At 40.6% G+C, this 19,336-nt stretch overlaps 1 protein-coding gene across 6 annotated transcripts in view; it reads left to right on the forward strand.

Annotated features, from left to right (window-relative positions):
- DLG1 (discs large MAGUK scaffold protein 1) overlaps window positions 1-19,336 on the forward strand; it is a 285,441-nt gene that overhangs the window by 132,885 nt on the left and 133,220 nt on the right. For all 6 annotated transcript variants that reach the window (XM_081085333.1, XM_081085338.1, XM_081085334.1 and 3 more), the window contains one exon: window positions 13,065-13,118. In XM_081085333.1, coding sequence (XP_080941459.1) covers window positions 13,065-13,118 — 54 coding nt within the window. The remainder of the gene's footprint in view (window positions 1-13,064; window positions 13,119-19,336) is intronic.

The raw sequence follows: 19,336 nt of genomic DNA on the forward strand, positions 1-19,336 counted from the left end.
AAAGATGTCAATCTTACTTAAAGTGTAAGTAAGTACATCTTTATGTATTTTTACAATTAATGACCTATAGTATAAAATCTTGGTAAAAATAAGCCCCATTGTGGGGGGAAATGGAATATCAACTATGATTATGAGCATTTCCATGTACTTTTACCCCTCCTAAAAAATGAAAATCAATAGGAATATCATATAAAATATGGTTCTAGGAGAATTATACTAAAACTTTAATAATTCTAAATAAGAGAGAGAACCAAGACTGCAGTGTAGGGTAAACATTGGTATTTGCCATCTCCCATAACCACATCAAAATTACAACTAAAATACAGAGCAACCATCATTCGAAACCACCTGAAACCTGGCTGAATGGAAGTCATACAACTAGAGAAGTAAAGGAGAAATACATCGAGACTGGTAGGAGGGGTGGAGACATGGAACAGATTGATTCAACACCCACGTGTGGCATGTTTAATAGGGAGGAGGGATAGCTCTGCTGCAGAGGTCTCAGGTGAGAAGCAAGGGCTTCCAGACCCCCAGCCAGGATTCCAGAGCTGGGAAGAGAAGTCCTCATAACTTTGGGCTGTGAAAAACAGTGGGGATTGTGACTGAGTGACATGGAGGCTGCTGGAGACCCATGTAGTTCCTCTTAAAAGGACAGCACACAGACTTACTCAGACTCAATCCCTCTGGGCTTCAGCACTGGGGCAGCGGCTTTCAGGGATCCAGGGACATATGGGGAGGATCTGGATTGTCTGGCATCAGGGCAGGAATTCAGGTGCAGCTTTCTTCCAGACAGGAGATCTCACAAGGTTCATTGTTCCTGTGCTGGGACCTCCCAGCAACTCACAGAGCTGACCAGCAGCCATCTCTGAGTTGTCATTGGCTTGTCTCACATTGTTTGTTGCCCCCTGGTGATTCCCTGAGACCCCACCCCACCCAATTTACAGCCCCACCCAAGCTGTTTGCAGCAGCTATTGCATATGAATGGCCTGTCCTGGCTTAGGCTACAGACTTCCCTAAAAACTCTCAAACAAGCAGCTGCTGTCATCAGCATCCCCCTTACCTTTCAGTAAGTGGCCCAGCACTAGCACCAGCCTGCCCTCCTTCAGAGCTGGGCATTGCCTGGGCACTTCCAAACCCAGTACAAGTAGCAGCTATCAGCAGATTACTCTGTAGCTCCTGCTGGGTGGCCTAACACTGGACGCAACAGAACACCTACTACATAAGGCCACTCTACCAATTCCAGGAGACATAGCAGCTCTACAGAATACACAGAAACAAACACCAGGAAGCAGCCAAAATGTGGAGACAAAGAAACAGGTTACAAATGGAAGAACAGAAGAAGTCTCCAGAAACAGAACTAAATGAAATGGAAGCAAGCAAACTACTAGATACAGAGTTCAAAACAATGGTTATAAGGTTGCTCATGGATCTTAATGAGAGAGCTTCAAGGGACTTAGTGAGATTTTCATGGATCTTAGAATTTTAAGAACCTTAGTGAGAACATCAAAGACATGAAAAAGGGCCAGTCAGACATAAGCATATACTTACTAAAATAAAGAATAATTTACAGGGATTCAACAGTGGAGTAGAGGGTTCTGAGAATAAAATGAATGATTTGGAATATGAGGAAGCACAAAACACCCAATCAGAAGATTGGGTGTTTAAAAGAAAAAATAATCAAAAATATGAAGGTAGTGTAAGGAGCTTCTGGAACAACTTCAAGTGTACCAACATTTGCATTATGGGGGTGCCGAACGAGAAGAGAGAGAGCAAGATATTGAAAACCTCTTTGAAGAAATAATAACAGAAAACTTCCCCTACCTGGTGAAATAGGCTTACAAGTCCAAGAAGCACAGAGAGTCCCAAACAAGAGGAATCCAAAGAAGCCCACACCAAGACACATCATATTAAAAATGCCAGGCATTAAAGACAAATAGAGAATCTTAAAAGCAGCAAGAGAAAAGCAGTTACCTACAAGGCAGTGCCCATGTGACTGAGCTGATTTCTCAACAGTAGGGAGTGGCAAGAAATATGGTGAAGGCTTAGGGTGGGGGCTCTGGGCAGGCTAGAATGGGTCAGTGTGGGGAAAAGGGGATATATATGATACTTTTCAACAATAACGATTTTTTAGAAAATATTCAAAGTGATGAATAGCAAAAACCTACAACCAAGATTACTTTACCCAGCAAAGCTATCATTTACAATTGAAGGTCAGATAAAGAGCTTCACAGACAAGAAAAAGCTAACGGAATTTATCACCATCAAATCATTGTTACATAAATTGTTCAAGGAGGTAAAATAGAGGAGGTAAAAGAAGAAGGAGAAGAAAAAAGCTCAAAATCATGAACAATAAAATGGCAAAAAATATGTATCTATCAACAATTGAATCTAAAACTCAAAATAAATTAACATGGAATCTAATGAACAAAATAAACATGAATAAAATAGAACCAGAGTCTATTCATGAAACAGACTGATGAGTCTCAGAGGGAAAAGGGGATGTGGGGAAGAGATTAACCAAAGGACTTATATGCATACTAGAAGCCCGATGCACGAAATTCGTGCAAGGGGCTCGGCCCTTGCAGCCCTGGCTTTGTCTGAAAGGACATCCAGAAGGTTGTTCTGCTGTCTGGTCTAATTAGTATATTATGCTTTTATTATAGAGATTTGCATTACCTATGGACCCAGACAATAGTGGTGAAGGCCTGGCCGGGGGTGGGGGTTCCTTGGAGGAGGGAGTAAAGGAGGACATCTATTAATACTCTAAACAATAAAGATTTTTAAAAATAAATAATTCTAAATAAGCGGCCTAAGGATTATTGTAATAATGTAGCATCTTTCCATGTATCTGGAATTCAGTAATACCATTATTTTTTTTAGTAGGAGATTTAAAAGTTTACTTTCTCTTGTCACTTCAATTCATCTTTTGATGTTAAAATAGTTTTCTAGAATCCTTTAAAATTTTGTAGTGGTTTCTGTTTTTATTATATTCAATAGGTAACCTGACCTTTCCTGTTGAGAGTTGTCTGATTCCTTTACTCTAAGTTTCCCTAACGTAGCATCACACTACACTTGGGAATTGTTGAGACGTTGCCGTGTAGTTATAAAGGTCTCAAGAGTTCATTTGATCTCATTTAGAATTCCAGTTACAATCATGTAACCAAGCAGTTTACTTAACCATACTGAGCTTCTATTTACTCATCTATAATACTGAAGATGATAATAGTAGTACGTTGACATGTTTTATAGTAATTAAAAGAATGATAATGCATGGATGGGTAGCTGGTCTATGATATTGGCTATTCATATTGTTAGTTATTTCATATTTCTTTGAGATAATAAACCAAGGAACAAATTTATAAAAACAAGTGAGGATATCTGTACAAGAGAGAGGCTTATCCTATGTAATAAAGAGATGATATGCAAGTTGACCCTCACTCCATCATACTGTCACAAGATGGCTACGCCCACAGCAGAGGCGGGGTTCCCATAACAAGCGATCAGCAGGGTCCTGAAGCCATGCCCCTGGCCCAACAGGGCTTGACGGGGAGGCCTCAGGCCATGCCCCCCACCTGGTGGGGATTGAAGGAGGACCTCAGGCCGTGCCCCCCACCCCGGTGCCCAGGCTGGGGGACCTCAGGCCATGCCCTCCGTCCCGTCACTGGGCCGGTGGACCTGAGACTGAGCCCCATACCCGGCACTGGGCCGGGGGACCTAAGTCTGCATCCCCACTCAGCGGGGCTTGACAGGAGACCTGAGGCTGCACCCCCTGCCCAGCACTGGGCGGGGGACCTTAGGCTGTGCCCCACACACGGCAGGGCTTGATGGGGGTGGGGTCAGCCAGGTCTGGGTTTGGGTCTCGCACAATTTTGAGGTGCATGCGGGTGGGGGCGGACTTGACTCTGGGTCCTGCGGCATGCCCCAGACTCTGACAGGAGGAAGATTTTCATATACATTTTACTAATTTTCTTTAATCTCTGAAACTTGTATTATAGAGAAAGGGCAAATAGCAATATTAAAATATTTCCTCTAATTTTCTTTTAATGTGCACGAATTTCGTGCACTGGGCCACTAGTTTATTATACCTAGCCTCACTTTAGGTTTTAAATGCACTACAAAAGTTCATGTAGGGGAACTTAATAATTTATGTTGTATTGTGTGAAAAGCCTATGTGTATGCCTCATTTTCCAGAATAAGTGTTTTCCTAATTAATCGAGTATAACAAGTACATTATAAAATTAATACAACTGATTAAAATGTCTCTCCCCAAATACATTTGGAAGTTTATATTTAATATGTAAGCCAATTTTAACATTTTAAGTGCATGTAATTTTTCTTCTAAGGATCTACATGACCTTTTTTTCCCTTAACATTTTCTTCCATGATCTTTTGCTGCATTAATAGGGCTTTGTAATATTTTTTATTTTAGCTTTATTGTTGAACGTATTACAGATGTTCCCCTTTTTCCAATGACCCCCTTCATCCCATTCCTGCCCCCTCTCCAGGCCTTCACCACACTATCTGTATCCATGGGTTATGCATAATGCATATGAGTTTACATTTTAGATGTATCATGATGTTATAGAAATAGAAGGAGCCTGGCCGGTGTGGCTTAGTGGTACAACATCGACCTACGAACCTGGTAGTCGTGGTTTGATTCCCAATCAGGGTTCATGCCCAGGTTGTGGGCTCAATCCCCAGTGTAGGGCAGCTGATCAGTGAGTGATTCTCTCTCGTCATTGGTGTTTCTATTTTGCCTTCTCCCTCCCTCTCTGATATCAATAAAAATATTGTTTTTAAGGAAAACATAGGAGAAGACGTAAGATTCAGAATCTAGTCCTGCCTTTGTGACTCATAAACAAGTAACTTAACTTTTCTGAGTGTTATACTACCTACATCTACTAAAATGGGAGAATAACACCTCCCTCACTACTTCAAAATGAGTTTGAGGATCAAGCAAATTAGACAGACAGATAGCTAGACAGGTCATAATTGTTTTTTGTTATTTGTAGAACTTTTTATATTTTTCAGAGTGATTTTTTTATTGATACCATGTCATTTAAATTTTATCAAAGCCCTTTGAAGTAGGAATTATCATGCTTATTATACAGGGTGGTACAGAAAAATATATATTCAATGGCTGCTGAAGTTGCAGAAAGAGCAAGGGCTTTATAATGCACCTACATCTCACTTTCTGGCCTCATTCACTATTTCCTGGCCTCACCCTTTTCTGGCTGTGTGATGGTGGGGAAATTACTCAGCTGCTCAGAGCCTCCGTTTTTCCACATAGAAACTGAGCACATGGTAGGTGAATAACAGATGCTTGTTCTTCCTAATGGAGATATAATCATATAATTTCTATGATACTGGCCTATTAAATATGCAGGCTTATTTACACCCCAGAGTAAATATTCTGCTTTAGAACCAGATGTTTTAGACCTCCGTTTCTACTAGTTTTGTAAAGAGCTGTCATTTAATGAAAGTACTGTTGAAAATGCTTTCATGCAATTTTTTTTATGTGTGTATCAAAGTCTTTGTTCATACTCAGACATGTGCTTTGGAGGGATTGCTTTTAGTTCAGTTTTTTTGTTACTCTAATCTTGTGTATATTAAGATGACTATAACATTGTCCTTGTCTTCTAGGAGCCTACTATCTGCAAGAGACAAGTTAATTCCCACATGACATGAGAGTAGTTACATTAGAAATATATCCAATCCAGAGTATCCTGTTGCTTCTGGACTGTTAAAGTTTCACAAAACATCTGGTGTATTGAGTCTTAAATGATTTGACCATTAATATAATCTAAAGCATGACTTAATATATTTTCATTTTACTGGTAATCTTAAATAGACTAGCATACTCTGGATTACCTTGATGAGTTTTTTTTAACCATACACTAATATGTGACTGTGGGGCCTTTATTCTATTTTTGTGTTTTGTTTTGGTTTTGTGGATTTGTTTATTTTTGTATTATTTTGAAATCATTTCAAACTTACAGAAAGTTGCAAGAATAATATAAAGAAGTCCCATATACCTTTACTCAGATCCCCCAGTTTATATTTTTACTTACTACATCTACTCCATCATTTCTCTTCCTATATAATTAACTGATACTAGTTTTTTGTGGAACATTTAAAAGAAAGTTTCACTCATACCCCTTTTACCCTTAAAAACAAATATTTTATAATATGTAATGTTTTTTCCTAAGGACAATAATATTTCCATAGTACAATGAGCTAAATCAGAAGATTGACATTATAGTAAAACCTCGATATAATGGACTAATTTGAGTGAGGGGGTGTTCATTAAAGCCAAAAGTCTGTTACATAATAAAGTAGGTTTTCCAAATGCATGTGTTAAAAAATTGACAAATTAGTTACCCTGTTTTTATTTATATAGACATGTTTGGGTAATTGAAATTAAGTGTGTATGAAAAGTTTAATTTTACAGAAAAGTTTCCTATATGTAGCACAGTAATTTTAAGTTTACACTGAATAGGTCTAGTAAATGTGTGTATTCACCAGTCACTGTGAGTAAACTAGTGCACATGGCGGGGGTGTGGCTTCACATATGTTGGAAAATCAGCCGGCACGCATTAAAACTGCTGCAGAAAGACTCGCCACTTGACAACCAAACCAATTACCTCACATGAGCACGTGCTAATCATTCACCTAACATTGCTTATGAGTGGTGACTCTTGCATTTAAATATGTAGACTGTGGTTGTAGATAAGTAATATTTATTTATGTCAGTGAAATTACTACAGCATTTTTTCCCACATTGCTACAACTTGCATGATGGGTTCAGGATCTGAAGGAGGGGCCAACGCACAAATGAAAACACTAGACAAGAAATATGAATTTTTAAGGGGTGGGGGCCAGGTGGTGTCTCTTTCATGAAGAACACACTGACCTCTGGCTAGTCCACTTTTTATTTACTTGAATACACATTTGCCCTTTAGCAATGCATACTAGTATATCAAAGGTAAAGTTTGGTAAACAGAAAAAGGATTATCAGGTGCCTTGAGTCACCACTATCTCAACATGAACAGTCAGTGCATAGTGTCAGCCCTGCTAGCGCTCAAGGTCCATCGGCCTTCCACATTCCTTGGTGCACTTTCATGATAGTATCGGCAGTGGGTGGCTTCCTGCACCACATATGGCCTATTTGCTAAAATTTGTTAAAAATAACAGTGAATTAATAGCAAAAATAACCTGTTAATTTAATTATAAGCAAATCACGGTTGAAAGCATTTTAAAAGTAACAGGTATTGGCATACAGATTGGAAATTTTGTCCATTAAATCCAAAGTTCATTATATTGAGGTCTGAAAAATTGAGGGTTTACTGTAATATAATACTGCTAGAGGCCCGGTGCACAAAATTCGTGCACTGGGGGGTGTCCCTCAGCCCAGCCTGCACCCTCTCCAATCTGGGACATCCCTCTCACATTCCGGGATTACTGACTCCTAACTGCTTGCTGGACTGATTGACACCTAACTGCTCCCCTGCCGGCCATCTTTTGTCTGCCATCTTGTGATGACATGGGGGTGGCCATCTTGTGACGCAAGGGTGTGAGGGTCAATTTGCATGTTGCCTCTTTATTATATAGGACTAGAGGCCCGGTGCACAAATTCATGCACCAGTGGGGTCCTTCGACCTGACCTGCAGAATTGGGCTGAAACCAGCTCTCCAACATCCCCAGATTGTGAGAGAGTGCAGATTCTGAGAGGGCGCAGGCCAGGTCGAGGGACCCCACCAGTGCACAATCAGGTCCAGGGAGGGATGAGGGAGGTTGGCCAACGGGGAGGAACCATGGGAAGGCTCGAGGGCATGTCTAGCCCGTTTCGCTCTGTCCTGTTGGCTGGACCCCAGCAGCAAGCTAACCTACCGGTCGGAGCATCTGCCCCCTGGTTGTCAGTGCACGTCATAGTGAGAGGTTGAGCAGCCTTAGCATATCATTAGCATATTACACTTTTATTGGTTGAATAGCCAACTGGTTGACTAGACACTTAGCATATTTGGCCTTTATTATACAGGATTATCTACAGACCTTAATTGTATTTTGCCAGTTGTCCCAATAATGTTTTTTGTAGGAAAAACAAAAACATGTCCTTAGGTCAGTGCAGTGCTACACATTAAAGTTAGTTTTATGATCTTTTAGTCTTATGTATCCTAGAGTAGCTCCATAGTCTGTCTGTCTTTCATGAGTGTGGCATTTTATAGGAGAACAGCCTAGCTATTTTCTAAAATATTATTCAACTTGTGTTTGTTTGATAGTCATAATTAGATGGAGGTCATATATTTTTCCCAATTATTTTATTGTGATAAAATACACATGTAAAATTTACCACTTTAATTATTTTAAGTTTACAGTTTAGTTATGTTATGTATATTCATATTATTATTAGGTCTGATTTATTTATTGTGTCTCTTAAGTTCAGTATAGTGCATATGGCTGGCTATCAGACCAGATATAGGGATTATGTATTTTTGTCTGCCAAGAGCATCTCCTCCTGATGAAAAAGGCTTCCCCCTGCCCCATTTAAGCAATCGTATCCTATATAATCTATCTATACTAATAAAAAGGTAATATGCTAATTAGACCAGGTAGACCGGCCATCTTCCAGATGTCTGACTTCCTTCCGGACAAAGCCATGGTGGTGGGAGTTGAGGCAGAGGCCATTAGGGGCGATCAGGCCAGCAGGGGAGGGCAGTTTGGGGTGAGATCAGGCAGGCAGGGGAGGGCAGTTGGGGGCAAGATCAGGCCGGCAGGGAAGGGCAGTTGGGGACGAGATCAGGCCAGCGGGGAAGAGCAGTTGGGGGTAAAAAGGCCGGCAGGGAAGGCAGTTGGGGGCAATATCAGGCTGGCAGGGGAGGGCAGTTGGGAGCAACCAGGTTGGCAGGTTAGGGCAGTTGGGGTGAGATCAGGCCAGCGGGGAAGGGCAGTTGGGGGCAAGATCAGGCTGGCAGGGGAGAAGTTGGGGGCAACATCAGGCTGGCAGGGGAGGGCAGTTGGGAGCAACCAGGTTGGCAGGTTAGGGCAGTTGGGGTGAGATCAGGCCAGCGGGGAAGGGCAGTTGGGGGCAAGATCAGGCTGGCAGGGGAGAAGTTGGGGGCAACATCAGGCTGGCAGGGGAGGGCAGTTAGGGGTGATCAGGCAGGCAGACAGAGGGGTTAGGGGCAATCAGGCAGGCAGGCAGGTGAGCAGTTAGCAGCCAGGGGTCCTAGATTGTGTGAGGGATATCTGATTGGAGAGGGTGCAGGCTGGGCTGATGGGAGCCTCCCCCCCCCCCACCCCCCGTGCATGAACCACTAGTTTAAATATAACTATTAAAATATTAATATCTTAAGTTATGTAAAAAACAAAAAGTGATGTTATAAACCAGTTACATTAATGCGAGCTTCTATACTTGCTCTTGTATTTATTTTACAAAGATTTTACTTCTTCAAACACCGTGATTTACTGTATGCTGTTGTTTCATTTCAACCTACGGTACTCCCTGTAGCATTTCTTTCAGGGATGGTCTAACTTCCTCAGTTTTTATTTATCTGAGAATGTCTTAATTCCTCCCTCACATTGAAAGGACAGTTTCTGCCAGATATAGGGTTCTTGGCTGCCTTTTTTTTTTTTTTTTAAGCTCTGAATATATCAGCCACTGCCTTCTGACCTTCAGAGTTTCTAATGAGAAAGCGGTTGATAATCTTACTGAGGATCTTTTGTCTGCAAGTTACTTCTTCCTTGCTGCTTTCAAAATTGTCTTTGTATTTCAAGTTTGACTTAATGTATCTTTGTATGAATCTCTTTGAGTTCATCCTACCTTGAGTTTGTTGAGCTTCTTGGATGTTTATATTCAGGTCTATTATCAGATTTGGAAATGTTTTGCCTATTATTTCTTCATATTTTTTTCTCTGCTCTTTGATCTTTCTCTGCTCGTGGGACTCCAACTATGTGTATGTTGGTCTGCTTGATAGTGGCCCACAGGCCTATTAAATGCTGGCCACTTTTCTTTAGTGTTTTCTTTCTGTTCTCAGACATAATTTTTATTATTTTAAGTCCACTGATTCTTTCTTCTGCCTAATCAAATCTATCTTTGAGTTGCTCTAGTGAATTTTTCATTTCAATTATTGTACTTTTCAGCTCCAGAATTTCATTTTGATTTCTCTTTATGTTTTCTTTCATAGATTTTTGTTTTTATTTTGTTCATACATCATTTTCTTGCCTTTGTTCACCTTATCTTTTAAGTTCTTAGAACATCTTTAAGGGTTGCAGATTCGAGTCCCAGTCAAGGGCACATACCTGGATTATCGGTTCACTCTCCAGCCTATGTAGGAATGTGCATAGGAAGCAGACAATTGATGTATCTCACATTTATGCCTCTCTGCTCCCCCCCACCCCCCATTCTTCCCTTCCACTCTCTCTAAAAATCAATGGAAAAAATATCCTTAGTATGAGGATTAACAACAAATAGCTGAGTGCTTGATTCAATGTAGTTTTTCTTTACTTTTTATTATGAAAATTTTCCAAAATACTCAAATGTAGAGAGAGTAGAATAGCGAACTCCCTTGTATACTCATCACCAACTACAGTAATCATCAGCTGGTATATTCTTTTATATAATCTCCTAGGAGCCCAGTGCATGAAATTCATGCACAGGGAAGGAAGGGTCCCTCAGCCATAATTTTTTAAGAATGTAACTTCTTTTGTAACTTTAAATAGCTGTGTTCTTTCATGTCCTCTTATGTAATTGCTTAAACAAAATGAGGTAAAGTTGTACTATTAGTTTTTTTAATTAAGTGAAATATTATTAATTTGAGGTATCTCAGTAGGCCATTGAGAAATGAATATGTTCAAATATTCATAAAATCTCATGTCTATAAATTGACTATTTTTGCTTAAAAAGCAATCTTATAAATAGTATCTTTATGAGATTTGGTTTTCACTGAATCATTCAAAGGCAGACTATGATATTCAAAGGTATGGATCCACATAAAATTAATGTCATGCTTACATATATATAACTAGAGGCCTCGTGCATGAATTCCTGCACAGATGGGGTCCCTCGGCCTGGCCGGCAATTGGGGCTGGTCTGGGCCCTCTCACACAGTCCCTGTTGGAGCAATCGAGGCCCACCAGCCAGCCAGAGGGAGGGACCGCAGAAGGTTGGCTAGCTGGAGTAAGGGACCAAGGAAGGTTGGCCTGCCATGGGAGGTTGGCTGTGGGAGCACACTGACCACCAGGGGGTCAGCTCCTGCATTGAGCGTCTTCCCCCTGGTGGTCAGTATGTGTCATGGCGACTGATCAACCAGTCATTCAGTCGTTCGGTCGTAATGGTCGCTTAGGCTTTTATATATATATAGATAAAGTATTCCCTACACATTTTAAACCTGTTGCTTCATGTACCCCAAATGCATACTTTATAATTATTTATCAATGACTGTGTTGTCTTTAAGCATCTTATCATATGATCGTCCATATCTAGTACTTTGCTGGCAATAATGTAAAACATTTGAAGTCTGAATATTTACTTTTTAGAAAAGCCCATACTCTTGGAAGAAAATGGTTATTTTGTATATAATGCTTGTTTCATACAGCTTTTATGTATAATTCTTTATTAATTGGATTAGAACTATTAATACTTATAAACATTCCTAACAGTTGCTTAAAGGATAGTCATCTTTTTTAAAAAAAATATATTTCTTTATTAATTTCAGAGAGGAAGGGAGAGGGAGAGAGAGATAGAAACATCAGTGATGAGAGAGAATCTTGATCAGCTGCCTCCTGCACACCCCCTACTGTGGATCAAGACTGCAACCCAGGCATGTGCCCTTGGCCGGAGTCGAACCTGGGACCCTTCAGTCTGCAGGCTGACGCTCTATCCACTGAGCCAAATAGATACAGAGGCAGAGCAACATCGAACAGACTGTCAAACTACAGTGGGAAGTCCTGGGAGGGTTGAGGGGAGGGGGTTAAGAGATCAACCAAAGGACTTGTATGCATGTATATAAGCATAACCAATGGACACAAGACACTGGAGGGTAGGGGAGGACAGGGGAAGGTTAAGGGGAGAAAAAAAAAAGGAGACATATGTAATACTCTTTGTAATACTTTAAGCAATAAAACAATTAAAAAAATAATATTGGGGGGAAAAAAGGATAGTCATCTTTTTTTTTTCTATGAAAATGTCATTTGATTTGTTACTTCTATACTTCCATATGTGTAAAAGAATGGTAATTTTGAGGGAAATCACATCAGTTTTCTGGTATGTTTCTGATATATTCTGATGTGTTTTTCATTTGGCATAAATTACACTTTATTCATTAAATTTCATTTCACCCATATAGTAATTACTTTGAACTTAACCAGAAAATCAACTTTTTAAATCCAAACTTAATTAGATGTATTTCTGTTTTTTGCTTGTTTTTTATTTGTTTGTGGTGTTTTTGTCTGTTTGCTTTTGTGTGTGTGTGTGTTGTTTGGATTAAAAAGTTTTGTAATTGTTGTGTGAGTGGTCTAGAATAACAGTTGGAAAGCAATAATTGGGGCTGAAAATAATTGGGGCTTTTACATTACCATTCTGGTTCCAGTTTCCTAAAAGTATGTAATTGATTTCTTTGTGTGGTAGACTTTTTTTCATGTTCAAACACAATTCATTGTGGGAAAGAATTTTTTTCTTTCTGGGTGATACAGTCATTGAAATCTTCATGGAATCCTTGAGAACAGAAAAGCTAATGACTTCTAAGCAATTCAGGAAGAATAGTTTATTATACTGAAGAATACTTGTGGATTTTTTGATGAGGCTGGTGAACTTTTTTGCAAACCTTAGAAATTATCTGTTTGAGTGGAAATAATTTATTTCCTAAAAGAAAATCTATTTTTATCGCTTATACCTATTTTCATTTGTTGCTGGAAACTGGGTACATTGTTTAACATATGCAAAGCTCATATAAAACTATAATTGAAGAAATAGCAAATCTGTCATACGCTTCTAACATTTGTGAACGTTAATATTTAATGTGTTCAATTTTCCTGTTAAGCTAACACATTACAATTCTTTCTTTAAGGCAAATCCTCCTCCAGTACTGGTCAACACAGATAGTTTGGAAACGTCGACTTATGTAAGTTCCAACTCATCCCGACATCAAATAATTCTGCTTTCCCTGTTCCGTTTTCTTTAGAGATGAAGATGACAGCATTACTTTCTCTTACATATTTTACTTATAATATTCTATCACTGACCTACAGTTGTGAAAGTAAATGAAGCCACACTGTCCTTTTTTGGTTGTTTCTTTTCCTCATACTTACGCAAAGCAGAAGTGTTGAAATTTATGGTTTTATTTTTAAATTAAAATGATTAACTTTCACCAAAGGCTATTTCTGATCAGTGGTCACTAACACAATGCCTTTCAGAGTCATTTTAGAAGTTTAATTGAATAACTAAATATTTAGTAACCAGGTTTATGTGTGTATTCATATATTAAAATAGTTATAACTATATAACTTTAAATTGATTGCTACTTTTCTCTAAATTTACTTTGTTAAAAAGCCCTGTTTCCCTAAGATAATTAGCCAGAACATCAGAATCTGATCTAACATTTTTCACCCCAAAGGAAAATGTCTTTGGAGATGTTTAAGTAGAAGTAGTGCCTGTGCGTTTTTAAAATTAAATGATACATAATTTCATAAGCTGTAAAAATCCTTTCCTCTTATTTTTGAACTGTAGTTTATTTCAGGCTATACTATAAAACATTCTATTTGGCTTTATTTTTTTGTATTCATATGAATATGGATGTATCAGATAACAGGATTTTGGAAAAACCTCAAATAATATTTAAAATAAACAGACATGCTCTTCTATACTTCTTTTTAGTCAATATTATCTTTCACATTGATGTAGAGTACTTAAGCAGAATTTTGTTTGTACATTTGTCAATATTTTCTTCTTCACATTTCTTTCTTCACTTGTTCTCTTTGTTGACTTATGTTTTGCTTATGGGCTAAGTCAGTGATTAAATATTTTTTACTTTTAAAACCCTTTTAACTGAAAGATTAATATAAAATAATTAACAGAGAAAACAATATCAACAAAGAAAATACATATGTATTTTAGGGGAAATGTCAACAAATTAAAAGCAAATAAGCATACTAAGTAGCCAAAAGTTATATGATTTCCAGTTTGTATGACATAGCATTTAAAAAAATATTATTCTTGCTAAGCAAGGTATGTTGAAGGTCTCCAAGAACACTCACTACTCACTTTGGGAGATTCACTGATTCACAAGACTCAGCATAAGATTTAGTACAGCTATGTAGTAAGTTGGGCTCTGCGTGTCAAATTATAAGACAGTATGTCTAGAACAGTGGTTCTCAACCTTCTGGCCCTTTAAATACAGTTCCTCATGTTGTGAGCCAACCATAAAATTATTTTCGTTGCTATTTCATAACTGTAATGTTGCTACTGTTATGAATCGTAATGTAAATATCTGATATGCAGGACGGTCTTAGGCGACCCCTGTGAAAGGGTCGTTCGACCGCCAAAGGGGTCGCGACCCACAGGTTGAGAACCGCTGGTCTAGAGGATCCCATGTTTAGATTTCCTTATACTTTCTTCCTCCATGAGGTGTCACACAGAACACTCTTTTCCCTAGCAGTAAAAGTACAGCACTATGTGTGAAGCGTTTCCTCCCTGGGAAACTCATTGTAGACTCAGTGCGAAGTTTTTTATTGCAGGTTGGTCACCTAGGCACCCTCTGTCCAGCACATACCAAATTTCCAGGCTCCCAGAACGGGAAAGCAGGTATTCAGCATAAACTGTATTGTCTCTATAAACTCTAGCCATAGTAAATTATTACCGTTTCAGTTATGGAATGGTGTGAACACACCCAAAATTAATTTCCCTGCTAAGACCCTTCTAGAGATAGCCGCCGTAGGCCTGATATGTTAACCCTTTTCTGGACATAAAGAAATAAGATAAATTCTAATTCCTCAAGCAAGATTTGCCAGAGTGTGCTACTTTATCATTCTTAAAGAACACAGTGTTCTCCATAGCACTTGCTTATGTAGGCAGAAAACATGTGTTTTGTTTGGGTAAAACAACCTTAAGCTTTTAAGAAACAAGTATTTAATCCTGAAATTTAAAATGTATTACAAAATGGTTTTAAACTTATTTGCTATTCCTTTGTTAATTCCTTGATCACTTAATACTAGCTATATATTGATGAATAAAAATAAGAAAAATTATGGCTGCTACCTTAGAACCATAACTTTTCTTGTCTATAGTCACTAAACTTCCCTAAATTAAGCAATTAATTGAACAGGCAGTGCATGTACATTGTGCAGAATTCAAAAGATACCAAAAGATATCTGGTGAAAAGTAATTCTTTCTTCCACCCCTGCTTCCAATCTTCCAGTTCACCTGGACTAAGGCAGAAAGTGTTAGTAGTATCATTTATATCCTTCTATAAACATTCTCTGCAAATGCATGCATATATGTGTTATTTCTATACTTTTACCATGTAAAACCAATGCCCTTCTGATAATTTTTGTATAGATATTTTGTATATATATGTGAGTATAAAATCAGAACATACTCATATGCATAGATTGCTCAAGGAGTATGTCAATTTTTAGATTTGATCATTATTGAGAAATTGCACTTCATAGAGTTCTATCCATTTATACTTCAACAAAAGGTACCTGTTTTTGCTTCATATTGTCACAAGCACAATGTGTTAATAAACTTTTATAGCTTTTGTTAACATGTTTAAAATGTATTGGCTCATTGGTTTAATTTGCATTTCTATCTAAAGATCGCCTTTTTCTACCTTTTCACCTTGAAAAAATATATGTTGAGATATTCACATACCACAAAATATACCTTTTTAAAGTGTATAACTCAGTGGTTTTTAGGTTATTCCAATATTGTACCATCACCACCACTTTCTAATTCCAGAACATTTTACCACCCTATAAAGAAACCCTGTACTCATTAGCAATGACTCCCCACTCTGCTCTTCCCTCAGCACCTGATAACCACTAATCTACTTTCTGTCCCTATGGACTTGTCTATTCTGGGCCATTCGTATCAGTAGAATCATATAGTATGTGGCCTTTGTGCCTGGCTTCTTGACTCAAATAGTGTTTTCAGGGTTCATTCATCTTACAGTATATATCAGAACTTTGTTTCTTTTCGTGGCTAAATAATATTCCATTATATGTATATACCACATTTGGTTTATTCTTTCTTGTGTTGAATTTGAAACCCTGCTTTCATTTCCCAGTGGTAGAATTGCTGCATTGTATGATAATTATATACTTAGGGTTTTGAGGAACCACCTGTCTTCCATACCAGTTTCACCATTTACATTCCCACCGGCATTATATGAGGGTTTCACTTTCTTCACATATCACCAATCTTACTATTCTTCATCAACAATGATTTGGACTTTATTATACCCTCCTAGTGGGTATGAAATGATACCTCATTGTAGCTTTGATTTTCATATGTTTAATGACCAACGTTGAGCATCTTTTCATGTGCTTATTGGATATTTTTATATCATCTTTGGAGGAATGTCTATTCAGATTCTTTACCCATTTTTAATTGGATTATAGTCTTTTATTACTAAGTTGTAAGAGCTCTGTATACTAAATGTAAGTCCTTTATCAGATACATAATTGCACAGATTTTCTCCTGTGGATTGTCTTTTCACATTTCATAAATCCTTTGATGCACAAACTTCATATCTGTATATTCACCTATTCATATACCAGTGTGTGTGTGTGTGTGTGTATAACTAGACGCCCGGTGCACAAAAATTTGTGCACTCGGGGGGCGAGGGGGGTCCCTCAGCCCGGCCTGTGCCCTCTCGCAGTCTGGGACCCCTCGGGAGATAACAACCTGCTGGCTTAGGCCTGCTCCCGGGTGGCAGAGGGCAGGCCCAATCCCTAGATGCAGCCCCAGGTCGGGCTCAGAGCAGGGCAGATTGGGGAGTTGGGGCACCGCCCCCTGTCATGCACAGAGCAGGGCGGATTGGGAGGTTAAAATGCCACCCACAGTCACGCTTAGGGTACAGCCGATTGGGCGGTTGGGGCACTGCCCCCTGTCACACTCAAGGCAGGGTTGATAGGGAAGTTGTGGCGCTACCCCCTGTCACGCACAGAGCAGGGCGGATCAGAGGGTTGTGGCGCTGTCCCCTGTCATGCACAGAGCAGGGCCCATCAGGGGCGTTGGATCTCCGTACCCTTTCACACACAGAGCAGGGCGGATCAGGGGGTTGGGGCGCCGCCCTCTATCACCCACAGAGCAGGGCCAATCAGGGGGTTGGGGCACCGCCACTGTCACACTCAGGGCAGGGCCGATGGGGAGGTTATGGCTCTACCCGTCACACACAGAGCAGGGCCCATGGGGGTGGGGGGTTGGGGAGTCACCCTCTATCACCCACAGAGCAGGGCCAATCAGGGGGTTAGGGCGCTGCACCCTGTCACACACAGAGCTGCAGGGTGATTAGGGGGTTTGGGTGCTGCCCCCTGTCACGCTGATCCCGGTGCCAGAAGGCATATTACCCTTTTACTATATAGAATAGAGGCCTGGTGCACGGGTGGGGGCTGGCTGGTTTGCCCTGAAGGGTGTCCTGGATCAGGGTGGGAGTTCCCACTGGGGTGCCTGGCCAGTCTGGCTGAGGGGCTGAGGGCCGTTTTCAGGCTGACGGGTGACTGAAGCTCCCAACCGCTCCTTTTTTTCTTTTTTCTTTTATTCTGGGCCAGCATTAGCTCAGAGGCCTCGGCTGCTGAAAACAGGTTTCTGGCCTTTGTTTACCATCTGTATTTTATACAATGTTGCGGTCCAGCTGGCAGAAGCACCGCTAAGTAAAACAGGTTTCTGGGGTTTTGTTTAGCTTCTACATTTGCAACATAGTTGCTTAGAGTTGCAGCTGAGAGGCCGGCAAGTCAGCCGGGGAACGTTGGACTCCTCCGTCACTGAAGCAAACAAACCTCATGTTAGTTTCAAGCTGCCTGGCTGCCAGCCGTCATCTTGGCTGACAGTTAATTTGCATATCTCGCTGATTAGCCAATGGGAAGGGTAGCGGTTGTACACCAATTACCATGTTTCTCTTTTATTATATATAATTAGAGGCCCGGCGCACAAAAATTTGTGCCTCAGCCCAGCCTGTGCCCTTTTGCAGTCTGGGACCCCTCGGGGGATGTCAACCTGCTGGCTTAGGCCTGATCCCTCCGTGGGTCGGGCCTAAGCTGGCAGTCAGACATCCCTCTGGCAGCCCGGGAGCCTTGGGGGATGTCCACTTGCCAGCGGGGAGTAGGCCTAAGCTGCAGTCAAACATCCTTAGCACTGCTGAGAAGGTAGGAGAGCCTCCCGCCAGCAGTACTGTGCTGGCAGCCATCAGCCTGGCTTGTGGCTGAGCAGAGCTCCCCCTGTGGGAGCGCACTGACCACCAGGGGGCAGCTCCTGCATTGAGCGTCTGCCCCCTGGTGGTCAGTGTGTGTCATAGTGATCAGTCATTCCCAGTCGTTCTGCTGTTAGGGTCAATTTGCATATTACCCTTTTATTATATAGGATAGAGGCCTGGTGCACATGTGGGGGTCAGCTGGTTTGCCCTGAAGGGTGTCCCAGGTGAGGGTGGGGGTCCCGCTGAGATGCCTGGTCAATGTGGGTGAGGGGCTGATGGCCATTTTCAGGTTGGCCTCGCCCCCTATCAACCCAAGCTCCAGCCTCTCCTTTTTTTCTTGTTTTCTGGGATTTATTTATCTTCTGTAATTGAAACTTTGTAGCCTTGAGTGGAGCCCAGGTCCAGTCAGGGCAGGCGGGAAGCTTGGCTTCCTCCATCGCCGGGGGCAACCCAAGCCTCCTGCTTGCTCCAGCTCCGTGGCCCGCCATCTTTGTGACGGAGTGACGGTTAACTTGCATATTACTCTTTTATTAGATAGGAGATATGTGTGTGTGTGTGTGTGTATGTATGTGTATGTATGTATATGTATGTGTGTGTATATGTGTGTGTGTGTGTGTGTGTGTGTGTCCTATCTAATAAAAGAGAAACATGGTCATTGGCATACGACCGCTACCCTTCCCATTGGCTAATCAGCGAGATATGCAAATTAACTGCCAGCTAAGATGGCGGCCGGCAGCCAGGCAGCTTAAAGCGAACATGAATGAGGCTTGCTTGCTTCAGTGAGGGCGGACTCCAACATTTCCCGCCTGCCTTGCCGGCCTCTGAGCTGGCAGTTTGAAACATTGTAACAAATATAGAAGCTAAACAGAACCCCAGAAACCTGCTTTCAGTGAGCTGGGATCTCAGAGCTGGAGTTATACATTGTTTCG

Source organism: Myotis nattereri, assembly GCF_964212035.1.
Source record: "Myotis nattereri genome assembly, chromosome: 3".
Classification (NCBI taxonomy): Eukaryota; Metazoa; Chordata; class Mammalia; order Chiroptera; family Vespertilionidae; genus Myotis; species Myotis nattereri.